Raw genomic sequence first — 13326 nt, forward strand, 5'->3', positions numbered from 1 at the left:
AACTGTTTGGAAGTGGTCATTTTGGGGTGATTTTCAATCACTATTTTTAATGTAAAAACGACGTTTAATACCTTTGTATTATATATCATTCGAAAGAGGAGCTCAAAATCTATCCACTGGCCCAATTTGAGATCGACCAAACAAACGGTTTACGAGTTATGGTCAAAAATAAAAAAAAATAAAAATTTTCATCGTTTGAGTCGCAATTTTTTTTCGCGAAAAATCGACTATCGAATTTTCGACTTTTAAGCACTTTTTCTAACGTAAAATGAGCCGAGAAAAACGATGGCGCAAACCGCATCTCAATATCTCTAATAGTTTCCGAGATATTTAACTTTGAAAATTGGGAAAAATGCGAAAAAATGAAAATCAACTATCCGAAACTTTGATCGGCCATAACTCAGTTATTTGTTGTCGAATCTGAATTTAAATCCCAGATTTGGAATCTGCGTAAAATTCTGCGTTCACTGATGTATAATAACTCGAGTTTACTCTAAAAAATAAGCGAGATATCGATATGAGAAGTTTGGCCATAGTTTTAGTCATGAATTTTTGCGAAAATTTGCAAATTTCGACTTTTGGAAAATCTAAAAACGATTTCTTATGTAAAAAATCGCGAGAAAAACGATGCCGCAAACCGCATTCCAATATCTGAAATAGTTTTCGAGATATCGAGCATGAATTGTTTGGAACCTTCAAAAATTTGGCCATCGGGCGACAACCCAAAAATTCAAACGGCCATAACTCAGTTAATTGTTGTCGGATCTGAATTTAAATTCCAGATTTGGATTCAGCGTGAGATTCTGCGTAAAATGAGTCGAAATTTATTGAGTTTACCTAAGAAATAAAGAAAGCATTGACCAAAAACTGTTTGGAAGTGGTCATTTTGGGGTGATTTTCAATCAATGTTTTCAAAATGAAAATGACGTTTAATAGCATTGAATTATATATCAGTCGAAAGAGGAGCTCAAAATCTATCTACTGGCTCAATTTGAGATCGATCAAACAAACGGTTTAGGAGTTATGCCCAAAAATAAAAAAAAATAAAAATTTTCATCGTTTGAGTCGCAATTTTTTTTCGCGAAAAATCGACTATCGAATTTTGGGCTTTTAAGCACTTTTTCTAACGTAAAATGAGCCGAGAAAAACGATGGCGCAAACCGCATCTCAATATCTCTAATAGTTTCCGAGATATTTAACTTTGAAAATTGGGAAAAATGCGAAAAAATGAAAATCAACTATCCGAAACTTTGATCGGCCATAACTCGGTTATTTGTTGTCGGATCTGAATTTAAATCCCAGATTTGGAATCTGCGTAAAATTCTGCGTTCACTGATGTATAATAACTCGAGTTTACTCTAAAAAATAAGCGAGATATCGATATGAGAAGTTTGGCCATAGATTTAGTCATGAATTTTTGCGAAAATTTGCAAATTTCGACTTTTGGAAAATCTAAAAACGATTTCTTATGTAAAAAATCGCGAGAAAAACGATGCCGCAAACCGCATTCCAATATCTGAAATAGTTTTCGAGATATCGAGCATGAATTGTTTGGAACCTTCAAAAATTTGGCCATCTGGCGACAACCCAAAAATTCAAACGGCCATAACTCAGTTATTTGTTGTCGGATCTGAATTTAAATTCCAGATTTGGATTCAGCGTGAGATTCTGCGTAAAATGAGTCGAAATTTATTGAGTTTACCTAAGAAATAAAGAAAGCATTGACCAAAAACTGTTTGGAAGTGGTCATTTTGGGGTGATTTTCAATCACTATTTTTAATGTAAAAACGACGTTTAATTTCGACTTTTGGAAAATCTAAAAACGATTTCTTATGTAAAAAATCGCGAGAAAAACGATGCCGCAAACCGCATTCCAAAATTACGAATTTCACTGCACGTGACCATCAAATGCACTCGTCTAAAGTTGGTAGCAGCCCCTAGGGATGTTTATTGGTAACAGTTAACGTCTAGCGCAAGTTTGCCAAAAACCATAAATGGAGAGAAAAGAAAACAAACCTTCCATCCTTCCTCAAACAAGCAGCGATGCATCCAGAATTCCAGATCTCGCGTTTTCAAAAAACCAATAAAAATTCTCTATAAACTTCCATTCCTTGATGTTTCTTTGACTTCACAAAATAGCTGACAAGACACCAGATGACCTTCAGAGCCTTTGTAGTATTTTCTTTCTTGACAACTGCATCTCGATGATACTTTGTTTCCGTTGGTTGAGTTCCTTTGAGCCTTCTCTGGAGAAACACTCGTTTTTTGCTCGTAGACTCATCAGGTTTGAAAACGTTGCAAACTTCGTGCTCCCGCAATGAAATCAGCAACACTCTGAACATTTCCCAGTCACTGAACGACATCTTCAACCACTGGAAAAAGAACATTTGACTTTGACTTAAAACATGTTTAAATTTAACCTTTTTCATCCACATTGCAGTAAAGCAGCACCTTTTTCATGATGTTATGCTCCTTGATCAATTCACTGTTCTCTGGGAGCACTGAATGGGTGGTTTCTTCAATTCTGTGCAATAACTTGCAGAGTCCTTTAGCGTTGAGCGACGACAACCGCCTTTTCGACATCTTAGGCTATGGGTATCATCCATCGATTCAGTCTCTTAATAATAAACTCTGGTAATGAAGTTGGAACCTGAAATACCACGAAACATTTCAAGGCTGGAATTCAAACAGTTTTCAGCTTACCTGCGTTTAAAAATTTCAAAAAGACCCATCAATTTGTTGCAAATCAACTCCAACTCTAAATAGCTTCAAATGAACTTCTTAACTTGTGTAATTTCTTTGCTACCATGCCCAGAAGAACGAGAAAGTAAACAGTAAAGAATTCTGGTAGTCTCTTGTGCAAGCAGGATCGTTGTTAATCATTTGTTGTACTCTGAAAATAAGTTTAGTAAATCATGAACATAACCTCAATGTGTGCTGTCAAAATATTCAAGTTAAGACATACGTTAAGATAGAGACACAATACCATTTTTAAATAATTAATAGAATCGTAACCAAGTCGTGAATGTTAAATCAGACTTCAGATTCTTACTCCTGAGGACAAAATTAATAAAAAGAGTATTTTCTTGCTTTAATTTTCATCGAAAAACTGCAAACCAAATAAAAGTTTCAAAAATTAATAAAAAATTAACGGAGCGTCGGATCGAAAAATCTTTGACGGATTCTTGTTCCTGAGGTCCAAATTGATGGAAAAAGTCGGTTTCAAAGAGATTTTATTTTTTGTCAAAATCGCCGAAATCCATGGATTAACCCCTTTGAACTTTTTTTGGCGAAAAACACGAAAGTTTTCAGATCGACACGAAACTTTGCACATGGCATAATTCGACATTTCTACATCGATTTCTGGTCTCCGTTCCTCGCTATCTGTGAGATTTTTTGAGAAAATGCAAATTAAAAATTTTAAAATTCAATTTCCCGCGTCAAGCAATCTGTCAACGAAGCATAGAAGCTAGGACATGCGTCAACAGTCTTTAGTCCATAAATAATATTAAATAAAATATTAACAAAGTCGTAAATCTTAAATCAAAGTTTTGATTCGTTTTTCTGAGGTTAAAATTAACAAGTTAAGTAGTTTATTGTATTTATTTACACCGAAAAATGAATGCATAATGTGTGTATAATTGGTTGCCTATCTACATTGCAAATTTTAAGTAAACTTATAATTACGTTTTGAATCCGACTTTAGAGTACAGAATCTTGTTCCTGAAGTCTAAATTAATAAAAAAAAATGTTTTAAGAAGGTTTCGATTAAATTTCAAATATCAGTCGCGAAGAAACCTGTTTAGTTTTCAACCAATCACACACAGCCCAAATAAGAACCGGCAAATTTAAAGAAATTTATTAATAACACGAACATTAACATGAATAAATTAATGAGTACAAAGTTTCTACTTAAAAACTACAACAGGACTTAGAAAGACGTTGAAAACCGCCTCGACTACACTCCTTACATTAAATCTCGCTTCTTTCGGTCTTTTGACCGTCGTTAAATTGTTGTTACTACAAGCGAGACAGCCGATTTCGTCTAACCCGACTTGTACCTTGAACCCCCCACCTCGTTGTTGAAAAGTGTCCCCCCTTAAAATCCCCGCTTGCACTTTCGTGGTGATTTCGAACGTGTACAAGTTGTACCTCTTGTCGATTTGATCGCGCTGTAAAACGAGCTGCACTCTTCGCGGACTGCTTGCGTGATCGAAGATGGTGCGAAAACTGTTCGAAACCGAGCGGATTTTAATATCGTTTTTCAGTTTTCTGGGTTGATTTCAGGAGGATTAGAACCGAGAAGACGACTTGGATGAAAGCCGTGAATTTCTTGTACCGTGTTTGGGCGGTGAGGACCACGAAGAGGCAGAGAGACTGAAGATGAGGCCGGTGAAAACGAAGAAGGGCTAAGCTTCCGCGGAGTCAACGTCACGTGCATCGGAAGTCGTGGAACTCTCGCTTCACCTGCAACATTTGGAACGTGACAACTTGTCACTAGCATCAGCACCACCAGCAGCTGCGTTTCTGACTTCGCCAAAAAGAAAAAGGCTAGGAACCATACCAACTTCAAGTACAAGATCTTAAGGGCTAGATGTGGGTGGAGAATCGACCTCTGGACGGACCAAAGGGATGTGATCCAAAGCCTTCAGATCAGGATGGGATTAACAATGGGTAAATGTCCGTGGGAATAATCCACCGTGGCCGATGGGTAAAATGATGTATAATAACGCAAGTTTACACCAAAAAACAAGCGAGATATCGATATGAAAAGTTTGGCATTGTTTTTTTAATCATGAATTTTCGCGAAAATTTGTTTCATAAAAATATTATAATCTTCTATAACTAGACATTTAACAATCGTAGATAATATATATTAAAGAGCCACTTTGGGGTGATAAAAAATGACATAATAATTAAGTAGAAGCGAAAATTGCAAACGATTTGAGCACTTGTTTAGAAATGATAAGACAACAACGCTCGAATTCTGTTTTCGTGTTTGACGATCATCGCCTTCAACTTTCTTATTTCGTCGGCGAATTCTGGCAACGTTTTCTCCTAAATCAACAAAATTAGTTTAAGAAAAACCACAAACCTAAACTTGTGTTTGGTTTTGAGTCTTCCCCGATTTCGAAGAGCTTCGACACAGAAATGATCGCTTTCGATTCCATCCTTGAGCGAAATCAACAGACTCTTCAGTCGACAGCGCGCGCGCGCGCGCGCCGCACTGTCACCCAAAGTATCTGGATAGTCCGGTCAGTCCGGAGTTGTTTAGCCTCTAAAACCTCGAGATTTCGCATCCTCTCTTCGGCATCATTCCTATGCCTGAGTTGAGTGTTGATGTAATATCACGCCTTCCACCATCTTCCTTCCTGCAAGAAGTGTAAAAAAGTTTCATCAAGAACATGTTTGTTTATCTCACCTGAAAAACTCTTCTTACTCTGTGCAGTCAATTGCTGTTTCTTCACGGCAAAGCTTTTAATTGCGCCTGCTTCTTGACCAACAGGAAAGACAACAAAGTTGTGTTAAGCTGCAACTAAGAGATTAAGGTGAGACCATGAATGGAGAGAAAAGAAAACAAACAAACCTTCCATCCTTCCTGAACAAACAGATCTCGCGTTTTCAAGAAACCAATAAATGATGTTTCCTTGACTTCACAAAATAGCTCACAAGACACCAGATGACCTTCAGAGCCTTTGTAGTACATATTTTCTTTCTTGACAACTGCATCTCGATGATGCTCTGTTTCCGTTGGTTGAGTTCCTTTGGCTCTTCTCTAGAGGAGAATACTCGTTTTCTGCTCGTAGACTCAACATTGCAAACTTCGTGCTCCCGCAATGCAATAAGGCAACACTTGAAACATCTCCCAGTCACTGAACGACATCTTCAACCACTGGAAAAAGAACATTTGACTTTGAATTTAACCTTTTTCATCCATATTGCAGTAAAGCAGCACCTTTTTCGTGATGGATCAATTCACTGTACTCTGGGAGCACTGAATGGGTGGTTTCTTCAATTCTGTGCAATAACTTGCAGAGTCCTTCAGCGTTGAGCGACGACAACCGCCTTTTCGACATCTTAGGCTATGGGTATCATCCATCGATTCAGTCTCTTTAATAATAAACTCTGGTAATGAAGTTGGAACCTGGAAATACCACGAAACATTTCAAGGCTGGAATTCAAACAGTTTTCAGCTTACCTGCGTTTAAAAATTTCAATAAAGACCCATCAATTTGTTGCAAATCAACTCCAACTCTAAATAGCTTCAAATGAACTTCTTAACTTGTGTAATTTCTTTGCTACCATGCCCAGAAGAACGAGAAAGTAAACAGTAAAGAATTCTGGTAGTTTCTTGTTAAATCATGAACATAACCTCAATGTGTGCTGTCAAAATAGTCAAGTTAAGACATACGTTAAGATAGAGACACAATAATTTTTAATAATTAATAGAATCGTAACCAAGTCGTGAATGTTAAATCAGACTTTAGATTCTTACTCCTGAGGACAAAATTAATAAAAAGAGTATTTTCTTGCTTTAATTTTCATCGAAAAACTGCAAACCAAATAAAAGTTTGAAAAATTAATAAAACATTAACGGAGCGTCTGATCGAAAAATCTTTGACGGATTCTTGTTCCTGAGGTCCAAATTGATGGAAAAAGTCGGTTTCAAAGAGATTTTATTTTTTGTCGAAATCGCCAAAAATCCATGATGTTTAGTCTTTGAACTTTTTTTGGCGAAAAACGCGAAAGTTCGCAGATCGACACGAAACTATGCACATGGCATAATTTGACATTTCCACATCCATTTTTGGTCTCCGTTCCTCGCTATCTGCAAGATTTTTTGAGAAAATGCAAATTAAAAATTTTAAAATTCAATTTCCCGCGTCAAGCAATCTGTCAACGAAGCATAGAAGCTAGGACATGCGTCAACAGTCTTTAGTCCATAAATAATATTAAATAAAATATTAACAAAGTCGTAAATCTTAAATCAAAGTTCAGATTCGTTTTTCTGAGGTTAAAATTAACAAGTTAAGTAGTTTATTGTATTTATTTACACCGAAAAGTGAGAGAAGTTTTTCCATAAAAGCCACCTAGCGGAATAACGCCGAAGTTGATAGTTCACGCCTCCTCTCACCAGAGGGCTAAACTTTTGTTTTTAAAACTTACAATTTTTGAATCAAAACCATTTGCAGGAATAAGGAAGAATGATAAAAAACAATACCCTCAAATTAAACTAAAGGAGTATTAATAAAATAAAAAAACACAAACTCGACACTCTCCCTCCTTCTTGCAAAAAGTGTGAAAAAGTTTCATTAGTTTCATTCATGTTTGTTGGCTTACCTAAAAAAGACGAGGGAAACAATCTGAAATGGACGAAACTATCCATTCTTAATTAATGGTAATTGATTATTGCTCTAATTCCAACTGATCCAAGAGCCAAGAGCCAAGGTTAGTCCTTCGCAAGTGGCGCTTCCTCAAAAATATCTCATTTAACGACTTCTTCAATTCTTGTAGATCATTGTTGTTTTTATATGCTGATGTAACCGCAGCCAGCTTGTCGGACATTTCAGTGCTCATTTCTTTTTCCGACTAAAACAAACCAAATAGTTTTAGGTGTTAATCTTCCTCTGATACTACAAAAGCCATGACATCATAAAGACACTAAATTTAAATCCCAAATTTGCAATCTGCGTAAAATTCTGCGTTCACTGATGTATAATAACTCAAGTTTACTCTAAAAAATAAGCGAGATATCGATATGAGAAGTTTGGCCATAGTTTTAGTCATGAATTTTTGCGAAAATTTGCAAATTTCGACTTTTGGAAAATCTAAAAACGATTTCTTATGTAAAAAATCGCGAGAAAAACGATGCCGCAAACCGCATTCCAATATCTGAAATAGTTTTCGAGATATCGAGCATGAATTGTTTGGAACCTTCAAAAATTTGGCCATCTGGCGACAACCCAAAAATTCAAACGGCCATAACTCAGTTATTTGTTGTCGGATCTGAATTTAAATTCCAGATTTGGATTCAGCGTGAGATTCTGCGTAAAATGAGTCAAAATTTATTGAGTTTACCTACGAAATAAAGAAAGCATTGACCAAAAACTGTTTGGAAGTGGTCATTTTGGGGTGATTTTCAATCAATGTTTTCAAAATGAAAATGACGTTTAATAGCATTGAATTATATATCAGTCGAAAGAGGAGCTCAAAATCTATCCACTGGCCCAATTTGAGATCGATCAAACAAACGGTTTACGAGTTATGGTCAAAAATAAAAAAAAAATAAAAATTTTCATCGTTTGAGTCGCAATTTTTTTTCGCGAAAAATCGACTATCGAATTTTGGGCTTTTAAGCACTTTTTCTAACGTAAAATGAGCCGAGAAAAACGATGGCGCAAACCGCATCTCAATATCTCTAATAGTTTCCGAGATATTTAACTTTGAAAATTGGGAAAAATGAGAAAAAATGAAAATCAACTATCTGAAACTTTGATCGGCCATAACTCGGTTATTTGTTGTCGGATCTGAATTTAAATCCCAGATTTGGAATCTGCGTAAAATTCTGCGTTCACTGATGTATAATAACTCGAGTTTACTCTAAAAAATAAGCGAGATATCGATATGAGAAGTTTGGCCATAGTTTTAGTCATGAATTTTTGCGAAAATTTGCAAATTTCGACTTTTGGAAAATCTAAAAACGATTTCTTATGTAAAAAATCGCGAGAAAAACGATGCCGCAAACCGCATTCCAATATCTGAAATAGTTTTCGAGATATCGAGCATGAATTGTTTGGAACCTTCAAAAATTTGGCCATCTGGCGACAACCCAAAAATTCAAACGGCCATAACTCAGTTATTTGTTGTCGGATCTGAATTTAAATTCCAGATTTGGATTCAGCGTGAGATTCTGCGTAAAATGAGTCAAAATTTATTGAGTTTACCTACGAAATAAAGAAAGCATTGACCAAAAACTGTTTGGAAGTGGTCATTTTGGGGTGATTTTCAATCACTATTTTTAATGTAAAAACGACGTTTAATACCTTTGTATTATATATCATTCGAAAGAGGAGCTCAAAATATATCCACTGGCCCAATTTGAGATCGACCAAACAAACGGTTTACGAGTTATGGTCAAAAATAAAAAAAAATAAAAATTTTCATCGTTTGAGTCGCAATTTTTTTTCGCGAAAAATCGACTATCGAATTTTCGACTTTTAAGCACTTTTTCTAACGTAAAATGAGCCGAGAAAAACGATGGCGCAAACCGCATCTCAATATCTCTAATAGTTTCCGAGATATTTAACTTTGAAAATTGGGAAAAATGAGAAAAAATGAAAATCAACTATCCGAAACTTTGATCGGCCATAACTCAGTTATTTGTTGTCGGATGTGAATTTAAATCCCAGATTTGGAATCTGCGTAAAATTCTGCGTTCACTGATGTATAATAACTCGAGTTTACTCTAAAAAATAAGCGAGATATCGATATGAGAAGTTTGGCCATAGTTTTAGTCATGAATTTTTGCGAAAATTTGCAAATTTCGACTTTTGGAAAATCTAAAAACGATTTCTTATGTAAAAAATCGCGAGAAAAACGATGCCGCAAACCGCATTCCAATATCTGAAATAGTTTTCGAGATATCGAGCATGAATTGTTTGGAACCTTCAAAAATTTGGCCATCTGGCGACAACCCAAAAATTCAAACGGCCATAACTCAGTTAATTGTTGTCGGATCTGAATTTAAATTCCAGATTTGGATTCAGCGTGAGATTCTGCGTAAAATGAGTCGAAATTTATTGAGTTTACCTAAGAAATAAAGAAAGCATTGACCAAAAACTGTTTGGAAGTGGTCATTTTGGGGTGATTTTCAATCAATGTTTTCAAAATGAAAATGACGTTTAATAGCATTGAATTATATATCAGTCGAAAGAGGAGCTCAAAATCTATCTACTGGCCCAATTTGAGATCGATCAAACAAACGGTTTACGAGTTATGGTCAAAAATAAAAAAAAATAAAAATTTTCATCGTTTGAGTCGCAATTTTTTTTCGCGAAAAATCGACTATCGAATTTTCGACTTTTAAGCACTTTTTCTAACGTAAAATGAGCCGAGAAAAACGATGGCGCAAACCGCATCTCAATATCTCTAATAGTTTCCGAGATATTTAACTTTGAAAATTGGGAAAAATGAGAAAAAATGAAAATCAACTATCCGAAACTTTGATCGGCCATAACTCAGTTATTTGTTGTCGGATGTGAATTTAAATCCCAGATTTGGAATCTGCGTAAAATTCTGCGTTCACTGATGTATAATAACTCGAGTTTACTCTAAAAAATAAGCGAGATATCGATATGAGAAGTTTGGCCATAGTTTTAGTCATGAATTTTTGCGAAAATTTGCAAATTTCGACTTTTGGAAAATCTAAAAACGATTTCTTATGTAAAAAATCGCGAGAAAAACGATGCCGCAAACCGCATTCCAATATCTGAAATAGTTTTCGAGATATCGAGCATGAATTGTTTGGAACCTTCAAAAATTTGGCCATCGGGCGACAACCCAAAAATTCAAACGGCCATAACTCAGTTAATTGTTGTCGGATCTGAATTTAAATTCCAGATTTGGATTCAGCGTGAGATTCTGCGTAAAATGAGTCGAAATTTATTGAGTTTACCTAAGAAATAAAGAAAGCATTGACCAAAAACTGTTTGGAAGTGGTCATTTTGGGGTGATTTTCAATCAATGTTTTCAAAATGAAAATGACGTTTAATAGCATTGAATTATATATCAGTCGAAAGAGGAGCTCAAAATCTATCTACTGGCCCAATTTGAGATCGATCAAACAAACGGTTTAGGAGTTATGCCCAAAAATAAAAAAAAAATAAAAATTTTCATCGTTTGAGTCGCAATTTTTTTTCGCGAAAAATCGACTATCGAATTTTGGGCTTTTAAGCACTTTTTCTAACGTAAAATGAGCCGAGAAAAACGATGGCGCAAACCGCATCTCAATATCTCTAATAGTTTCCGAGATATTTAACTTTGAAAATTGGGAAAAATGCGAAAAAATGAAAATCAACTATCCGAAACTTTGATCGGCCATAACTCAGTTATTTGTTGTCGGATCTGAATTTAAATCCCAGATTTGGAATCTGCGTAAAATTCTGCGTTCACTGATGTATAATAACTCGAGTTTACTCTAAAAAATAAGCGAGATATCGATATGAGAAGTTTGGCCATAGATTTAGTCATGAATTTTTGCGAAAATGTGCAAATTTCGACTTTTGGAAAATCTAAAAACGATTTCTTATGTAAAAAATCGCGAGAAAAACGATGCCGCAAACCGCATTCCAATATCTGAAATAGTTTTCGAGATATCGAGCATGAATTGTTTGGAACCTTCAAAAATTTGGCCATCTGGCGACAACCCAAAAATTCAAACGACCATAACTCAGTTATTTGTTGTCGGATCTGAATTTAAATTCCAGATTTGGATTCAGCGTGAGATTCTGCGTAAAATGAGTCGAAATTTATTGAGTTTACCTAAGAAATAAAGAAAGCATTGACCAAAAACTGTTTGGAAGTGGTCATTTTGGGGTGATTTTCAATCAATGTTTTCAAAATGAAAATGACGTTCAATAGCATTGAATTATATATCAGTCGAAAGAGGAGCTCAAAATCTATCCACTGGCCCAATTTGAGATCGATCGAACAAACGGTTTACGAGTTATGGTCAAAAATAAAAAAATTGAAAAATTTTTTTCGTTTGAGTCGCAATTTTTTTTCGCGAAAAATCGACTATCGAATTTTGGGCTTTTAAGCACTTTTTCTAACGTAAAATGAGCCGAGAAAAACGATAGCGCAAACCGCATCTCAATATCTCTAATAGTTTCCGAGATATTTAACTTTAAAATTCATGAACATAACCTGTTTGTGTGCTGTCAAAATAATCAAGTTCGGACATACGTTAAGATACCTGTCCTATGTTTAGACACTATAATTTTAAATAATTAATAGAATCGTAATCAAGTCGTGAATGTTAAATCAGACTTCAGATTCTTACTCCTGAGGACCAAATTAATAAAAAGAGTATTTTCTTGCTTTAATTTTCATCGAAAAAATGCAAGTCAAATAAAAGTTTCAAAAATTAATAAAAAATTAACGGAGCGTCGGATCGAAAAATCTTTGACGGATTCTTGTTCCTGAGGTCCAAATTGATGGAAAAAGTCGGTTTCAAAGAGATTTTATTTTTTGTCAAAATCGCCAAAATCCATGGGTTTAACCCCTTTGAACTTTTTTTGGCGAAAAACACGAAAGTTTTCAGATCGACACGAAACTTTGCACATGGCATAATTCGACATTTCTACATCGATTTCTGGTCTCCGTTCCTCGCTATCTGTGAGATTTTTTGAGAAAATGCAAATTAAAAATTTTAAAATTCAATTTCCCGCGTCAAGCAATCTGTCAACGAAGCATAGAAGCTAGGACATGCGTCAACAGTCTTTAGTCCATAAATAATATTAAATAAAATATTAACAAAGTCGTAAATCTTAAATCAAAGTTTTGATTCGTTTTTCTGAGGTTAAAATTAACAAGTTAAGTAGTTTATTGTATTTATTTACACCGAAAAATGAATGCATAATGTGTGTATAATTGGTTGCCTATCTACATTGCAAATTTTAAGTAAACTTATAATTACGTTTTGAATCCGACTTTAGAGTACAGAATCTTGTTCCTGAAGTCTAAATTAATAAAAAAAAATGTTTTAAGAAGGTTTCGATTAAATTTCAAATATCAGTCGCGAAGAAACCTGTTTAGTTTTCAACCAATCACACACAGCCCAAATAAGAACCGGCAAATTTAAAGAAATTTATTAATAACACGAACATTAACATGAATAAATTAATGAGTACAAAGTTTCTACTTAAAAACTACAACAGGACTTAGAAAGACGTTGAAAACCGCCTCGACTACACTCCTTACATTAAATCTCGCTTCTTTCGGTCTTTTGACCGTCGTTAAATTGTTGTTACTACAAGCGAGACAGCCGATTTCGTCTAACCCGACTTGTACCTTGAACCCCCCACCTCGTTGTTGAAAAGTGTCCCCCCTTAAAATCCCCGCTTGCACTTTCGTGGTGATTTCGAACGTGTACAAGTTGTACCTCTTGTCGATTTGATCGCGCTGTAAAACGAGCTGCACTCTTCGCGGACTGCTTGCGTGATCGAAGATGGTGCGAAAACTGTTCGAAACCGAGCGGATTTTAATATCGTTTTTCAGTTTTCTGGGTTGATTTCAGGAGGATTAGAACCGAGAAGACGACTTGGA

At 35.3% G+C, this 13326-nt stretch overlaps 1 protein-coding gene across 1 annotated transcript; it reads right to left on the minus strand.

The window, feature by feature from the left end:
* Positions 1–1998: 1998 nt before the first annotated feature.
* LOC148166877 (uncharacterized) lies at positions 1999–2532 on the minus strand. The gene is made up of 2 exons (XM_088048113.1): positions 2421–2532; positions 1999–2372 (listed from the first exon to the last, which is right to left on the minus strand). The coding sequence occupies exons 1-2, from the start codon at positions 2433–2435 to the stop codon at positions 2073–2075; spliced, it is 315 nt and encodes a 104-aa protein (XP_087904239.1). The 5' UTR covers positions 2436–2532; the 3' UTR covers positions 1999–2072.
* Between the last annotated feature and the right edge of the window lie 10794 nt (positions 2533–13326).

The sequence above is a fragment of the Gnatocerus cornutus genome, chromosome 10 (genome assembly GCF_029298725.1).
Source record: "Gnatocerus cornutus isolate USDA-ARS CGAHR chromosome 10, icGnaCorn1.1, whole genome shotgun sequence".
NCBI classification, from domain to species: Eukaryota; Metazoa; Arthropoda; class Insecta; order Coleoptera; family Tenebrionidae; genus Gnatocerus; species Gnatocerus cornutus.